Here is an 18,218-nt window from a genome sequence, read left to right as displayed (position 1 = left end):
CAGCATGTTTGGAGTTACCAGCTTTGATTACGCATTCCTGCTTGTGGTATAAGCAAAAGTAGACAAAGGAACATAAAGTAATGAATCCGTTGTGACCCACGATAATAGTGGAACCAGAAACTCAGCGGACATCATTATGTGAAATTTTATTAGGAAGCTACGTTCGTCTGAGGCAGTCAGCTGCGCGTTACCATTGGTAGAGTACAAGCAACAGGCTTCCTCCATATATCTGCAACTTATAGACCTCATTAGCTGCCTAACTTTTGTCAGGGGCAAATATAGTCAGATAAGCAGATTTGTGTACCATATAAATCCAGATTTTTGGTGTGAGACTTTGTTTGGTCTCAGTGCGTCATTTTCTGCTCGGTAGTAGCCCACCAAGTTCACGGGCAAAGGCAGTGTTGGTCAGTAGAGGTTTGTTAGGCTTCCGTCGGCTTAGGTCAGCTAAATTCTACTGTTTCCTTAGTCTCAGTGCGTCATTATCTGCTCGGTAGTATCCCACCAAGTTCACGGGCAAAGACAGTGTTGGTGAGTAGAGGTTTGTTAGGCTTCCGTCTTCTTAGGTCAGCTAAATTCTACTGTTTCCTTTCACAGTCCACATCCTACTAATGCGGTTAACTGCGTGCAGACTGACCGGGCATGGCCAACTTCGCTGACATTAGTTGACTTAACCAAACCCTACTGATTTGACTTTACTCCTTTCAAACCAACCCATTGATATTTGTTTTTTTCCTCCAAGTCATCAAGCTCTGCGCGGATACGACCTCAGTTAAATGTGAAGAACAGTTTAGAAATAAGTGCCAAGCTTAGTAGATATTCCAAGTTAGAATGGTCCAAAGTTGCTAGTGCCCAGCTCATGAGTACCGTAAAAAATGAAGCAATACACCCATTTGAATATTAGGTTTATTCCAATGGGTAAGTGAACTTAACCTGACTCAAAATTCCTGAATGTGTCGCACAAAGGTTTCACGTTTCAGTTGGGGAGGGAGAGAATGGGAACCACGTGCAGTCTGGGAGTTACGTCCAAATTATAAATCTCAAGGAAGAAGTGAAGCCTAAACATTTCTTTTATTTTTTGCTCCAAGTGAAAATACCGTGGAGATTTGTGGGCTTTTTTCAAGATAAGTGTCTCTCAGTGGAAGCCAGATAATTGGACTCTGCTTCTATTACTAGATGCAAAAGCTATCGTGTGTACTTATAAGACAAGTACAGTTAGATAGGTTTATCAGTGTAAATGGCATACGGGAGACCTTTTGAAACAGGCTCAAGGAAGAGATGGGGACCGGATCTCATCATATTTATGCACAAGACTTCCACATCTGATCACCCGAACGAATCTCGACTGGATCACTCACTTATGATTTTCATCAGACGAACCGGAGAGAACTACTTCAATATTTTAAATATCGTTCCAACAGAAGCATTAGACGGCCTTTGTGTACTAGGTTTGAGCGGAGAATATTGTAAGCAATAAATTCAGGTGAGATTCATTTGGCCCACGCGCACGTTAATCCGATTCAATGTTAAACTAAGAAGTGAGATTGTTGGAGATTCCAGGTGTAGACCAACATGACCAACCCCAAAATGACTAAAACAGGAGTATTCATCAGCCACGTAAGTATTGTTTTGTCAAGTAATAGATACTAATATCCGGAAGTTCGTTCCAAGTGAGACATGAGGCTGCCTTCGCGCAACACACATGCGCGAGTCTCGGCTGAGATTCGGTTGAATCACACAATTATCTGGGCGTGACCGAAGGCTCTATTTTATGTGACAGCGGAGAAGCATATCGCAACCCTACATTTTGCCCGGATTTTATCTTTTCCAAGCTCTCTTAGTATATGGGCTAATGAAGACTGAATAGCGACAATTCAGAACTCGGTGTAGTGAAGACATTGACAGAATACTTTACTCGTAACACATGTGCATAAGGCGAGGATTTAGCCCACTTCTGACAAACTTCCATGTGATTGGTCGGCCCAATCGATCGATCCCAGTATGGTTTATTTAACCAACCAGGAATTAGTATTCCCTGGTTTGTCCTCTAACGCTGGGGTAGAGGTTTGAATCGATATTCTGCGGAAGCAGTAAAAATCCAGTGTAACCACCCATATGTTACTGTCGTGGTAACCAAACATGCACGGTGGATGGAGAAAGGATGTGATTTTCGCACCCCTACTTTTTGTCTTTTGTGGAAGTATTTTAGAATCAAGTAAGGAAAGTATATTTAACTTCCGAATCAAAACGCTGGGGGAAGTACCGTTCAGTTCAGCAAGGCTATTGCGTTCTTTCCTCATTTCAGCCACCGCCCTTGAATGCGTTGTCTGTGATTCCTACACAAGTGGGAAATTATGCTCGGAATGGGACCAGTTCAGTCTGATAAAGGATTGCTCCCAAGAACCTCACATAAATTCAAGCAAACCAATGTCTTGTCGCAAAATTGACCAAACTGGTAAGACAGCACGCTTGATGATCATGACTTTGACCAGAATTTAATAAGTGTTCACTTTATTTCTCTCGTTTTGGTTTATTCAGCAAATGCGCTAATTGTCTAAGAAGACACTGGTCCTCCAGCTCCTTCAGCAATTCAAGAATAGCAAGGGGTCACTTTACTTTTTTATTTGTTCACATGACGACTGGTAAATATGGGTGAACGCAATACAAGAGGTAGTATCCATCCTCATCGACGACTAGCGAATTTCGATTAAAACACTAAAACTGATAAATGAGTTATGAAAAGACAGATACCGTTGTTCCTTCCACCAGTACTATACGGCCCGATTGTACATTTTGGCCTGTTTGTAGTCGTGGGTTTCGTTTATCCCGTCGGACTTTTCTAGTATTCCACTATTTTCTCCCCTCTGCTGTACACAGTGGTCACTATTTTAATGAAGTTTACCAAGATGCTTTAGTTCCGAAAACTCTTGCCATAATCCAAGAAAATTGCGCAAGCATTTCTGCTTATTGGCACAACACTGCCTGAACGTTTAATAAGTTGTGGCATATTTAATAATAACAAATTTGTGCCTAAAACTGCTCTAAATGGACAATTCCAAGGTTAAAAGAGGTTTCGGACACTCTCCTGCATTTCCACACAGTCAACAGCAACAGTCAGGACATCACGAACGACGCAGACTACAGGACTGTGACAAATGGCATATGGAGTTGTAGGAACCACGGTATAGTTCGAAAAACGCTAGTTCGTTTACAGCACAAATACGGATATAGGACCATACATAACAATCGGTCGCGATTCGGAGGGCTATAGAATAATATTATCACAGTTACTGTGGTGGCCTCAAGAACGAGCCTAGCGGCACGTAAAAGGGGCAGAGGACTAAGTATTCAAAGTCGGAAGGAACGACTGAACTACTGAAGACTGCACACTATGGCGCGCACTGTCCACATCGAGGTTTGTGTGAACTGCGCTTAAACTAGACACGAGCAGATACGGGCCGACAAAGAACCACACAGGGGATGGAACAGCCTTGGCCTGGGTAGGACGATCGCGGACATACGCTGAGTGAATCTACCTTGGTCAAGTGACTCGCAGCAAGAGGAAATGCCGTCCGGACCGTCCACTTCCGATGCTAGATCAGACTAAATGTTCTATGCAGAGAGACTCAGTTCCAACGTAGGTAAATGCACAAGGCTGATAGTGATTAGCACGAGTTTAACGTTTGACTGCGTGTCATTTAAGTCAAAACCCGAGGTCTTCATTGGGTGGAACACAAAAACAACAAGGACAAACCGAAAAACGCTTGAGTACTATAAAGTTTAGCCGTCTAGTTTCCCGTAATGAACTGGAAATACATCGATATTGTTGCATTCGAATCACAGAATATTTCCCAGGATATAAGCAGAGACAGCTCATCGCTGCCTCGAATCACCATAATGTAGATACTGAGTGTCCAGTATAATGTACAACGCCACGTAGGTATTATAAATTAGACTAGTGTCTGTACGTACTGTATCGGTAAGGTAAGGCAAGGAGCTACTGAAAAGAACCACTCATTTGCTCTATAACCAGAGTGGTATCTTTCTCAAAAGTCTACCAACCAAGCGATTGAACGCAAGGGTAGGTTCAACCAAAAATAAGCAGTACGATGTCGGAGCTACTTTAAGTGAATGTCTTCCAAAGTGGTTACTGAGGTCGACTGACATATTTTGAAGTTTTTCTGTTATAATGCGCACGTCTCAGACGCCAAATTAGTCATTTCAATTGAAGAAGAACAATAATGTGATAGGAAGTTCCTTCTTTTATTCACCAAATCTTTTCTGAAGGCAAACTATTCTATTTGATATAGGTGACACAAAGTTAAATGTAAATTGGCCAAGCAGCACAGTTCTGCGGTGATCTCTCCTGACTGCACATTACTGATGTGATTAAATATCTTCATTCAGGTTTGAGAATTCCAAAGTACCCTGTGATCGACCCCAAAGGCCTCGTAACAATTGCCTGGACTGTATTAAGACACCCGTTACCCACAGCGATACAACAGCAGTACGTAATTTTGGGTATTTGTTTTACGTAGACCTATTTCAACTGGCGCGATTGATCGAACCCAGATGGCTTGTTCAAAGGCCGCGTAGTGTACAGCCTCTCAGCACTAGGTTGCATGGGTGAGGCAGCATGAGATTGGAAGCTTGTAGTGAACCACGATAAACCGGCAGATGTAAAGTATTAACTTTATATACAGGTGTACCAGATGAGTGACAAGAACAACATGACGCATGAGATTAAAACCCAATGGCTTACTAGCGTGTTGATTTCGAGATTGGTCATTGTTCACTTTCCGTCATGCTTCACTGAAGTTTCCCGCTTCGACTACTCTGCCCATGCGAACTACTGCTAAAAGGCTACAGACCACGCGCCCATGGAACAAACAAACTGGATTTGATCGACCGCACCATTGTGTCATTGGAACAAGTTCAGGCCGAACAAGCGTCCCTGATCGCACCCTACTTTTACAGCGCTGTCGGAAACAGATGACTGAATCCGGTGGAAATTTTTGTTTCGCGTCTCAGTGAGTTTTACTGGGTCTGTCGGTCATACGAAACGTCTACACAAGGCTATAACCAGGAGAACAAATATGAATGGTTTGCTACTGATTTTGCGTGAATATTTGGGCAGTATTTAAGAGGTCAGCATTTAAACACGTGTGAAGTTACTCTGACCCTTCAGTGGTATTTTCTTAGTCCGAATACGAATTCAGGCTCGCTTACACAAGGGACCTATGGCATGGATAACTGTGGTCTTATAGGCATGAACAACTTACGACATATGTCGGATTATTTTTTCGACAACACAGATGTTGCTAGACGTGGCTGTCGTGAATTTATAGAGGGACTTTCGTGACCAATGCACTACTGGTATATTAACTACAATCTAAAATTTAATTAGCTATGTCCATTTGGGTTGCATTTTTCCTACGTTTAGAGTGTGGTTAACCAACATGAATTTACATGGTCTCCACATGTGGCCATACTTATTCACCATGTCATTCAGTTATTATCCAAGTTTCACAATTGCGTTTCGATCATCTCAGACTCCGGTGCGATTCATCACAGGTGTCGGTTTGATACGAACAGGAACTTGTATAATGGGATAGTAACCGAAGTCATTTGGAAAGTACTACTATGTGGTCCTATCATTCCTTCCGAAAATTGGGCGACAGGAATGCAATGTGTTCATGATTTTACTTTCTACGCCAACACCGGGATAAATTTTCGATAGCCATGACATTCTTATGCCTTTTGAAGGTTTAGGTGGCCCACATTTTGTGGCTGAATCACAGTTGTCACCACCGAAGTTGCTTCATGTTAAATACAAAAGCAAGTGGGATCGTTTGTCTCCAGCCGATCGTTCAAGAGGGTGATGATCAGCAGCCAGTTTCACACAGTTGCGTGCAAGTGTGAGCACGTGGCCGCATTTATTTTGTTGAAAGTTGGTTTCAGCGAAAATGCGAAAATCCTGTTGATAGTGAGTTTTGTGCTGAAACTTGGTTTTCCGCTTTAATATCCCTTACAAGAGGTTAAATCTCAGTGATTCGAAACCAAATTTTTACAATACATACTGGATTATTCGAACCATTTGCTTACTCTTGGAGCACTCGTGTGTGCTGCACCAGAGAGAGGTCATTCCTTTCTCCTAGTGCAACTTGTCTACGGCTTTCATCCTCTGAAGAAGCATCAAAAGACCAATATTGCTGTACTTGAAGCGCCAAGTGTCCGCAGGATGCGAATTGTATGAACAGTCCTTGTTTCTGTCCCGACAGCAAGAGTAGGTATGTTGTCGCTGAATTCCTAAAATGCCGGCAAAGCGGTCATTGTTGTAGTAAGTCACTCTGGAAATCAAAATTTGTTCCCATTATTCAGCATGTTTGACGGTCCCAGCAATGACCTTAGTGGAGGCTTTTGCAGTCTTTTGATTCTGTTTTTGTGGAGCGGTTGGTTACAAATGGAACGTTCCATAGTGTGGCTTAGTTCCTCTAAGGAACCATTGAATAGCAGACTTGAAAAGAGAGAGGCGTAAATTATATCAATGGATACAGTGGTTCATTGGGGTTTCACTAGAAGGCAAGATACATGAGTTGACGGGTGCCAACAACAGAGTTAAAGATGGTCAACCTACGAAAGGACCACTCCAAATGAAGGCTGACTGGGTCGAACCCTGTGGGCAATGTCTGTTGGACAGAAGCTACAAAAACCGATGATGGTAGCTTTTTTGTTGCCCCTTTTCACTATGTTCAGAAATCTCCCTTAATCTCATGCATTTCACTCTTTGTTTGCAGTTGACAACGAAGACTCTGTGATCAGGCAGTGTAGCAACATCGTGAATCAGGATGGCTGCATCGATCGTCTTGGGGTTAAAGGAGTTAGAATGCGCTATTGTCACTGCAAAACCGATCTCTGTAATGGAGCAGTGCTACCAAAAACAGGACCGCTGCTGCACGTATCCGGATCAAGCCTACTACTCCTTACAGTTTTGTACCTAGTCAGGGCTTAATAGGCAATATTGAAAGCTTTGCCGGAGAAAACATCAGTAGCTTGAGATTTTTTCACCGAAACCGTTTCCATTAGTCGGATTAAAAACAAAAACTAGCTAATATTTGGCTGTTCTTTTCCTGAGAACAAGTACATTGTCCCTTATGTGCAATTTTGAAAATCAACTGAGCTATTCATGTTGAAGATTTAATGTTATCACATTTCACACGGTTTGCGCACGCGTAAATGCGAAGACATTATTGTCTCTTATGTGCAATTTTGACAAAATCAACTGAGCTATTCACGTTGAAGATTTACTGTCATCACATTTCACACGGTTTGCGCACGCTTAAATGCGAAGACGTTTTCATGTTATGAGAAAAACGACTGTTTGATTTTTCTAAAAAGTATAATGTCAATGACCCAATGTAGATTTTACCTATACACTCTTTTTAATCAGCATCTCGCTTTGCTATGACATGTCATTAAGCGAGATGAAAACAGAGCTGTCGGTTCATAAACGGCAGTCAGTATCTCATACATTTTATACTTTTCAGTGTTGACGAAAAAACACATTTTAGCATTAGGGGGCAGTCACTGTAGCCTTGTTATTCAAACCTAACCTGCGGACGTAAATGTTCTACAGGGACTCCTGATTGTGAATTGCACAGCAACTATAAGTACCCGAATGGACAGGCAGTTTTCCTTCTTAGACTTCTAAATAACATACCAAATATCGTTGCAACAAAGGACTTCGACTCAAATTGGTCATTTAACTTTGCTGAAGAAATAAACACGCTAATCAATAAGTTCTGGCACTTCTCAAGTGCACAGCTACCGTGCCACCGAAAGGAAGTACTAGGGTGAGATACTGTCATGCTGACCAAACCTAAATAGAAGCAGTCGAGATGCCGGGGATTGGTTTTGAAATATGTATCTTTGGGACAGTTAGTTTGCGCCTCAACCTTCTCAACGTCATGGCGAGTGAATGCTGTGACGCAAATACTCTTCATACCGGTGCTTTACAGGCGTAGAAGGTGAAATTTAAAAGTCCAGCCGTATCACCCTGTCATGCAACCCAAAACCTATGAGAACCGTCCTTCGTTTCCAAGAGACATTTTACCGGGCACTACATACTAATGCGAATAACATGTATTTGTTCTTGGAAAAGCAGTCCTTGTTGAAAAATACCAAGTGGATGCACAGAATCGAATTTCACAATCCTGACGGACACCAGGCGGTTGCCTGCCTCAGTTTTGCGTTGGCTTATTTGCTCCACATAACGGGTGCGTTCGAATGTGTCAGTAATCTGACTGCTATTTTGTGGATATAACGGTCTTGAGTTCTTAAATAGAGTGGGCTGGCCTAAAGTTATTAAAACTAATGCTCGGATAGTCTATCCTGAAACAGTAGTTGTAATTGGTTTGTGTTCTGATTGGGACCTTTGGTAGACGTAGACAGATCCAATCAGATGAAGTTTCTGCTAAAATTCCACATTCTCAACCCCCATACCAAGCAGTTGCTGACCCAACTTTGGCGGATGGAGTACGTGACTTCAAGTGGTTTAGCAATCTGACTTCATTATCACTGCTACTTTTCCCGTACAACTCAAGAAGTACCTGATAATTTCTAAGTTTTAGGCTTAGGCACTGATTAGGTAACCCGTCAATACAGGTAGTCCAGAACTGATGTGATAGGAGGTAGAGCGGCTCACTCAAAATTTTCGTGAATAATTTTGTGAGTCATCTTAGAGGCGCTCCGTTTTGTTGGAATTTGCCCTCACTCTAGATATTTCAAAGTGGTCTTTGGCTTAGCTATGACGGACTCGCCGCCTTCTCTGGAGAGTGCAGTCTTATAGACCAGTCGTTTTACTGTACTGAAACAATGAATTTGAGCGTCAGTCTTCCGTAGCCGATGACGGAATGACGTCGACGTTCCTCTTGTGTTTATGCCCTCCGGAGGTTAACTTGATGGAGTCTAGCTGAACTGTCCTTCAAAATGTACAAACCAGATACTTTTCTGTGAATGGATTAAGGTCTTATCATTTTCTAAAATAGTCTCACTAGCACCAAATCTCCTAGGACCAATGGATCGGATTAGCTTGAACAAGATGCGATTGTTCTTGCAAAAGCGTCAATTTTCAAGGCTTTTGCCATCTGTCCGTCAATTCTTAGTCCCTTTGTTGGTCATCATAGTCCCATCAGTTCATTCGTTGCTGGTCTTGTTTCTCTGGCTTCAATTGGAGCTGCTGATCATGGAGAGCCCCAGCGTTTACTCGGGGTGTGCGAATCGTCCTGGGTAGACAGTTTCAAAAACTGGAAGTATGGCTTCTTTCATCTTTATTCAATATGCTTTCAGATCACCATTACAGCGATTGTACAAGTTGAGCGTGAAAAGCACTTCAGCTAACTCGGCCGGAGAGCGTTGAGCTACGGAGAATTGTTGTAAGTGAACTGAATGACTGTGTATCAACTGGCGTGTTTTAAAAGAAAGGGAATAGATACTCGTACCCTCACAAGATATGACAGGAATCCAATGGTGTATTGAAAATTAACAAAAATATTGTATCGAAGATATCCATCTGTAAATTATTAATTATGGTCAACTGGGTCCACGGTTGGTTTGTAGTTGGTGGCCCCCAAGTACACGACTTGAGCAATTGTGCAGTTCGTGGCAGTTAGAAGCAAAGGATGTTCAGAAAGTAGCTGAAGAAATCGTTCTTCATTATCTGTAAGGTGTGCGCCAACTCGAACAGGCAGTCAAGATGGGTTTCATCAGGACTGGTCGGTCAGCCTTGGCAGTCATGTGACCAGCCAGAACCACTTCCTCTCTCACCTAAGTAACCGTGACAAATCAGGATAGGAGCCGAATTTCTCAGCTTCGTGGCTGTCCTCAGTTACTGCGTATGCTGACACAATAAGCAAACACCGTTTTGCATGTCAGGATGTGTTGAGCATGATTGAAGCGGGAAAACTAAGGGCGGGACGATGACTGTTTACAGAAATCCAATGCAGTAGGGTTCATTCACTTAAGCCTAACTACCACAACATAGACCCCAAGATCCATTGCATCAGCGTCACCTAGACATCCGAAGAGAAAAGTGTGAGGAATTTTAGTTCACCCTGAGCGCTTGGATATGACTGACCGGATCGAGATCTTGTATGCTTGTGTTGGAGACACACAAGAGAGAACGGGATCTGAGCAATAGCTGTCTGTTGTCCAGTTCAGCAAAGAGTACAAACTTTGAAAGCAGCACTGTCTAGCAAATCCATTGAACTTTAAAAAAGTCTACTACCGTTTGTTTTACCGGACAGAAGTTTAATAAAAAACGAAGCACCTGTTAATTGAATGACAGCTAAATAAGTCACAAGGACTCGGGCGACGGAGTTGTGGAAAGAAGTCGGTAAACGAAGACCTTCAAGCGTAAATGATACTGTCCTGTTATTATGGAATAGAAGGGGTTGACTGAAGCACACCACCCCGAGCTTTCGACTCAAACATCTGACTTACAAGACATTGGGGAAAGTAAGGTTTTTCTCGAGGACTCTGCTCCTAGTCTCGAAAGTCTGTACAACTAGGCAGCGGTTGTTAGATTTTTTTGAGAGGCTCCTCACGGAACAAATGACTGACTCACTTGTCTGCAAGGGACTTGCCATGTTCTAGAGCGCAGGGAATAAAACAGGGCTCTCTGAGTCCTTAAGCAGCTACACACAGCAGGGGCGTCCTAAGCACTACCATTCTATTTAGTTTCAACAGTATTACGACCGTCCTGAAGGATGCGCGTGTGGTAACGACCAAATATTGGAAGACAGAAGTGTGCGCTATTTAGGGCTGATGCTTTCTAGTCTGTCCTGCCTTGGATGAAGGGAGCATTGCCACCTCCTTAAATATGGATATGCTAATAGCCTAAAAGACTCATCCCACTGCCTTCACATTCCTATCGAATTGGGAAAAAGGACCTTATCCCCAGATCGCCCCTTAATATGATCTTCCGGCAGTACGGAGACCGTGTTCTTCGTCGGGCTGCAACCAGGTTGATTTTTTTATGGGTGAATCTTCAGAAATCGAGTTTAAGCCAGTATAACCAGCAGAAGCACTTAAGCGCATAAGCCTGACCACAACGACAAGGTGACAGCATTAACTCAGGAGTGCTGGTTAGAGCATGAGTGGCGTGTATCCACCTATTCAGAAAGCCCATTGACTGTTCCGCACCAGATATCGGGTTGTGAATGGAGTTTGGGAAGTTGAGTTTATCATACTCTTACTCTTACTTACCTGATACTCCTCACTAAGGACCGATTGAGGTTTTCTTTTCGGCAGCAACTGTACGCTTCCAAGAATGACCCTTGGAACGCACACAGACTAGTATATTATACGCCTCGACTGATCGATCTAACCCAGATATCTATACGCTTCTACCGGTTGCGAGCAAACACATGTACAATTTATTTCTGATGTATCCTCAAAAACTTAAGGTGAACCTTACAAGTAGAAAAGTTGTATGGACGGATTTAACTACTTTTCATAATTATATAGTCTTTTGCAGTAACAAACAACGGAAGATATTCCTTCAAAAGACTGTCCTACGTTGCGACATAGAACTACCTTGTTTGGCTGATGGATATGATTATCTCGAATAATCGCTCTTTGAAGCCCAGTTCCTTGACAAGTAGCTCAGTAATGCAACAGACAAACTCACACTAAATTGAGCAGAAACGACTGAGTAGAGCGGACTAATGTGCCCTTAAGACCATAAGCCAAAAAGTACACCCCAGTCGGCTCGGTGAGAATGCAGCTTATTGAGGACAAGGTTGCATGAACTATCTAGCCCAATATCGTTTCAAATTATCGTGCAAAGTTGCTGCTAAATTAAATATGGATGCGGGTGTTGTGTGGTCCAATTGATTGCTTTATGCTAAAAAGCCACATCACGTGTGATATCATGGATGGAAAAGCAGACATATGGCTACGCTAAAACTTCCAGCAGCCTTACTCTCCTCCAGTTACTTAGGTGACATCAGCAAATAGAGGACGCTACTCTATGCTCATGCTGCTAAATAAATATGGATGCGGGTGTTGTGTGGTCCAATTGATTGCTTTATGCTAAAAAGCCACATCACGTGTGATATCATGGATGGAAAAGCAGACATATGGCTACGCTAAAACTTCCAGCAGCCTTACTCTCCTCCAGTTACTTAGGTGACATCAGCAAATAGAGGACGCTACTCTATGCTCAAAGTAAATTGGTCGGTTAGCAAGTGCTGACGTTAGCTTGGTCTCTGGAAAATTTATAAGCCATTCAATCAGCTCCCTCCAACACAACATTAGACTGTACCATTGTCTACGACAACAGCAACAAGAGGGAATAACATTGTACCATGTCTGCAAAAGTATATTATGTAGGAGTCGGATCTGCTGCAGTTCACACTATCTCCTGATACAGAGCTCTTTACTACCATAAAACATGGTACCCGGATTACAATAATCATCGAAGACGTGCACAAAATGTTAACTACCAATATGGATACTGGGTTGCGAGCGTGGACATTAGAAGTGCTATTCAGCTGTGTAGTCTGCATGGTCGCTTCAGTGAACGCGCTTGCTCTCTTGGCACGGCAAACATAAGCTAACTTTAAATTGGCCACTTGTAAGCTGTCACTGGTCACGCCGTAAACGTAGCAGACTTTTTAGTTTGCACAAAAAGGGCAACTTGCGGACCGGCTCCTGTCAACCGATATGTGATGGCCAAATCAAACGTCACACATACCAAGGAAAATCTAGCAAATTTTCAAGTAAACTTTTTCTGTGCATTTCCTGATGGTTCGGCAGCACATTCCCATTAAATATCATATCCCTGTAAGGGTGAAGAGCAGTAAATTGTAAAACAGATTTCGATGTGTGAGAGGCAATTATTGACCTCAAGCAAAAGTACGAACTGAGTAAATATCTATAAATTTTCAAGTTAAAGGTTTCTGTGCTTTTCTTGATGGTCTGGCAGCACATTCTCAATAAATATCATATCCTTGTAAGAGTGAAGAGCAGTAAATTGTACAACGGACTTCGATGTGTGAAAGGCAATTATTGATCCCAAGCAAAAGTACGAACTGAGTAAATATCTGTTAATGCCCTGATTAGCTCCAACACAGAAGTGAGACGTGTTACCTGGAATTATTTCATTGAAATGGTGTCTGCGGCTGACCACATTTACACGCACATAGGCCATTCGAACTTACGAACAATCTTGGATGGCGGCCAAATGGAGTCAAAAATGATGAACAGCGGGGAGTTTCCCATCTCCCCAGCACCTACAAAACTTACTTGTTTAGTCAGTGACAGAAGACAGACTCCCGTTTGCAAAACGCGTTAATGTCCAACAGCCTTATCCAAATCGATTCACTTTTTCAACTACTTATATAACAGCAAGTAGGTCATAACCAATCCAATGACATTCCGAAGTCGGTAAAACCTTCAAAACGGCTTCAAAATACTGGAATTCAACGTCACCTTGTATCAGTCAGGAAGGTCTGTGTTTTTTTAGAAATCGATCTGAACGCCACACTCCGAGTGCCTCTGAATACCTGACCGTCAACACATAAACACAGTCAGCGCTGCGCTTCAGTGCGGAAATGGCAACGCGGCGTTGTGCACATATCTTCACCAGCCCAGGGGCGAAGATAATTGACCGACGGCAACAAACCCACTGCAGTAAGTCATGTTGGAACTCGGCAGAGCGACATCAAGCCTTCTCCTGATTGAACGGTGGCCGAGTACCTGAACAGTGCTCTATGGTGTTGCCCACTGTACTGGTGACAAGACGCAAGTGGCAGGATCGGTGCGTTTGTTAGAGCCTAAAAACAAATGGATGCTGTGGCAGTCGTAACTCACACCTCAGAAAACGCTGAAAGTGGAGGGGTCATCTGCCTTGGCCTCAGTAAAACCATGGATGAGGTGGATACAATAATGGAAGGGCAATTCACTGAAATTTACAATGAACTACTTAGAGACTAGCAAGACAACAAACATCAACAATGTATTCCTGCAGACGAGCGTTTATTCATGTGAAGTTCCCTACAAAGCAGATTAGAAGCTCGAAAGGATGTCACGGAAAACTGTCCGAAGTAGTAACATCCAGCAGAGCAGATGCAGAAAAATGACCTTGAACATTCCACAGTACGTATCCTTTGTGATAATGCCAATCGGAATACCTGCAAAGTTGACATATCTCCTGCTCTAGTTTGTGCATCATGTAGGTGCATTTTATTCCTGTTAAATAGTAACTTACACCAGAACGGTTGATTTTTCAGAACTGGGTTTAATGCCAGATTGAAGACATTACGCGTCTTTTTGCGTCAAACCTAAAGCCGGGTTGATTATTTGAGCATGTATTATTGTGCCAGAAATGTGGAACTACTTTTTTCGAATAAATTGTTTTATAGGTAGTATCGTTAGTGATGAAGATTCTCGCCATCACAGAGACACCTGGTGTAATATCAGGTGGCTCCATAGCTGGCAAAGATCAGTTCAGATAATGGCCTTTGGCTTCAAGCCCGGAATCCACACATGTCTGAAAGAGACATTCAAAAGTCGGTGGACCCGGATGACAAAACCGGAGTTTTCACGCAGAAACTTAAGGAGTTTTTGCTATCTTCAATGATGCATACTTGTTTGTAAAATTAGAGTTTTTTTAACCTACCTAAAGGCGTATTTGAACATGCGGTAAAGACAAACAAACGGGAGTGAATTACGTGGTTCCACCCCCATCCATCAATCCCCATCCTCATCCATATATTCTCGTTTTGGATTCCATTTTTTGACAGTTTGGTCATGCTGGTTGTTGCTGGAGACTACATTGGATGGACCATACATAAACTGCAGGACGTGGAGTGTAAATAAAAACATTTCAGCTCAGTGAGGATGTTTTATTGAAACCCACGAAATCTCTGCTGAAAGCGGTAAAATCTCTTCTCTTCCTTCCACGTTAATGACCATTTCATTAAAGAAATTAAAGAGCTTTTATACGTTATAAGTTAATTAAAAAGTGGCCGTTGGCTTGTTCGATGAACTCGGCACTGTGATAGCACACGTCTCGTTACCAATCGAGGTGACATCATTTTTCCACGTTAATGACCATTTCATCAAAGAAATTGAAGAGCTTTTATACTCATAAGTTAATTAAAAAGTGGTCGTTGGCTTGTTCGATGAGCTCGGCAATGTGATAGCAAACGTCTCGTTACCAATCGAGGTGACATCATCAGTGTATTGTGGCACAACCACTAACCCACCCACACGCACCACTACGCTCCCCAATAACGCACTGATGATGTCACCTCGATTGGTGATGAAACGTTTGCAATCAAATTACCCAACTACCCTCTAGGCTTCCGGAGCTACCGACATTTTCCTCTATAGAAATTACGTAAAAAGTTTAAAAAAAGCTCGCCTGATTCTTATAATTTATTTAGAATTTGACCATTAGCTTAGTTTATAGTTTGTGAGTAAGACCGACCTCAAACAAGTATGCATACCTCAACCCCTTGCCAGTTTCATAACTGTTGAAGGGGCAATGAACAACTTTGTATTTCCGCAAAGATCAGTTTACAATGAAAAAGTTTTTCTGACAATAGTGAGTGATGTTTGGTTGAATTGTATTCCGCACAGGAACTACTCATGGGAATCGGTTCGAGTGAGAAAACAAAATAACTCGGCTTATCAAGCAGATCGAGGATCGCTGAAGGAAGGCCAAAAAGCTAAAAGATTATTTTTAACCCTCACGTTTAAATGTAGTGACGCCATCTACATGGGTTGCAACGCCGCTACGGATGCCTTGAAGGCGCCTGTTGTTGGATATAGTCTCATGAAGTTTCTCGTCGCAGAATCAATCTTGAACACACTCATCGAGAATCCTTTGGCCAATAACCTTAGGAGAACTGAAATCCGCTAGAAAACTGGTGGGTAAAATTTCAGGTGTTGTTCTTTTGAGAGTGGACTGTTCAATACCACTGGACCTACAAAGTGCCCATCAGTAGATCGGAAAATCAACAACCTCATATCTCCAACTCAGCATTTCCTCATGAATAGTAACAGTTTTGCTACACTTATATCCAGGGACCATCAGAAGTCTGTTCAGCTGCACATCAATCCTTGTCACCAAGAATTTGAAATGATATAATGGTTTCCATTACCATAATCAACTGACATCAAGCAATTAACGATCCATAAGAATCTTACACGCATCCACCTGAGGGATTAGAGGTCCTATATGCGAATGACTATCGTAACACCTTCAACGCTGGAAACAAATTGAGGGGTCTACATATGTGCATCAGATTTAGTTCGCCACCTATTCCACGGTTCACGGCTTCTCTGAACTTCACGGTAAAGAAAAAGTACTAGGTGTATTAAAGCCCAGGATATGACAACCTATTGCAGTGAAAAATCAACATTTCGTTGTCTCAATAATGGTCCTGTTATTTCGATAAATCTTCTGTTCAAGCGTGGTCAAATCCCATTTGTTCATGAATTAACTTGCAGTACAAATAAAAATACCATTCCGAAAATTACCAATTGAATAAGTTAGCTATCCAATACGCCCGTTCAATATGGCAAATGGTCTAGGTTTTTTGCGTTCGCATTGCATTTAAACTGGCAGTGAATGTTGAAATTTTGTCTTAAAATATTCGAAATTTGGCATGCACTTCTTCGTCATGCTGTCCACTAAAGAATGCAAGTATATTTACTTTGTGCCAAACTCAACCGACACCCGTTTTCCAGACATATTCCGTTACCTATCGAAAATGCTGACTGTCTTTGGTGCCATTCTCTCAGTATGCGGATTCTTTACACTGTCAGACATTATCCAAAGCTCTGCTGACTCATTGCCATTTTCTACTCATGCGGATGGCGCTAATGTAGATTACACGTCCTGATTAAATCATGATATGTTTTACCCCAGTTTCCATACAGCCAGTTCCCAATAAATCATCTGCCGCCCTTGTCTGTCTGTTCCTGCTGCCTACCGAATGCGAATTGAGTATAGTGCGATAGCTCAAATCATCCCGTTACATGCTTGGCCTCCCGGATCCTACAGTACGTTTCCATGACTCTGTGAGAAACGAACTTGGGTTTGGTGAAGTGGTATGGTTCGCGACCATGGGGTTGTGGTATTTTGACTGGAAAATTCCTGTGTAGTTGTTGAGATCACTGCTTTAATATCAATATCTGTTAAGAGCGTTTGCCAGAAATCTAAATTTCCGTGCTTAATAAACCGGGCCATTTGGGTGTCGAAATAAAGGTTGTTTACATCGTGTGAACTATTGTCCTTAACCAATCTCACCTGAGTCTCACCACAGGAAGACACGACCTAAAATGAAATTTTACATTCAACAGGTTCAGCCGACATAGGTTTCTCTTCTGACAAGAGGCGTTAACCGTCAAAGCCTAGTAAAGGCTACTATAGATAACAAAAGAGGTCAAATCTAACGCAGCGGTTCAACCAGGAAGTCAAGAGAGCTTCCGTAAAAGGTAGCTAGTCACGGTAATACCCAATTTTTTGATCCGCACTTCCTCATAATTAAGTTTTGGGATAAGTTCTTTGGCTAACATTCCTATTGAATCCGGCTTTTACCGTCCATGTGGGGCAAAAATCAGCGATTGAAAGCTATTCAGTTAAACTTCCTATAGGACAACCCCTCTATATTAGTTCGTTGTGAAGCACCACAGCTGTTAGTTACTTGCCAAGATTTTTGGCGAAATTAATCAAGAAAGAGATTTAAAACATGAAACTATACCATATCAAAGAAGCTGTCGAAAAATAATTTTAAGACAGAGTGAGGGAAATGGCTTGTGTTTGAACGACTCTGTCAAAAAGCGACGGTGATCCCAGAAGTAATCGTCACACTTGATGAACACGCGCCGCGACCATTGAAACCTTAGTTCAATTTAATCACGTTGACCTGTCATGCCACTGCGAAGTAGTGCTCCACCATACTGAAACCAGCTCATCCAGAACTCCCAAGGTAACGCCTCTTGGATACTTTGTTTTACGGATCCAATGTACCATCTAGCCAAAAGACAAAGGCTAGCGGTTCTTCACGAATGAGGTATTCTTGCTAGTAGTGAGCACATTTAAGAAGATCAAAATCATTCCTCTGATGGTCATTACAGCGTAACCATATGAAACCGCACAGAATGTACTGACCTAGGATCAGGTGGTATAGATTGCTGAGGGATTT

The 18,218-nt window shown here is 42.3% G+C and overlaps 1 protein-coding gene across 1 annotated transcript; it reads left to right on the top strand.

Moving 5' to 3' along the window:
- Positions 1-2,124: 2,124 nt before the first annotated feature.
- Positions 2,125-7,449, top strand: T265_14598 (hypothetical protein; the record flags this gene model as incomplete). Its single annotated transcript, XM_009174366.1, has 3 exons — positions 2,125-2,212; positions 2,303-2,452; positions 6,795-7,449. The coding sequence occupies 3 exons, from the start codon at positions 2,137-2,139 to the stop codon at positions 7,007-7,009; spliced, it is 441 nt and encodes a 146-aa protein (XP_009172630.1).
- Between the last annotated feature and the right edge of the window lie 10,769 nt (positions 7,450-18,218).

The sequence above is a fragment of the Opisthorchis viverrini genome (genome assembly GCF_000715545.1).
Source record: "Opisthorchis viverrini unplaced genomic scaffold opera_v5_223, whole genome shotgun sequence".
Taxonomy (NCBI): Eukaryota; Metazoa; Platyhelminthes; class Trematoda; order Opisthorchiida; family Opisthorchiidae; genus Opisthorchis; species Opisthorchis viverrini.
This window is presented reverse-complemented; position numbering and strand designations above follow the sequence as displayed.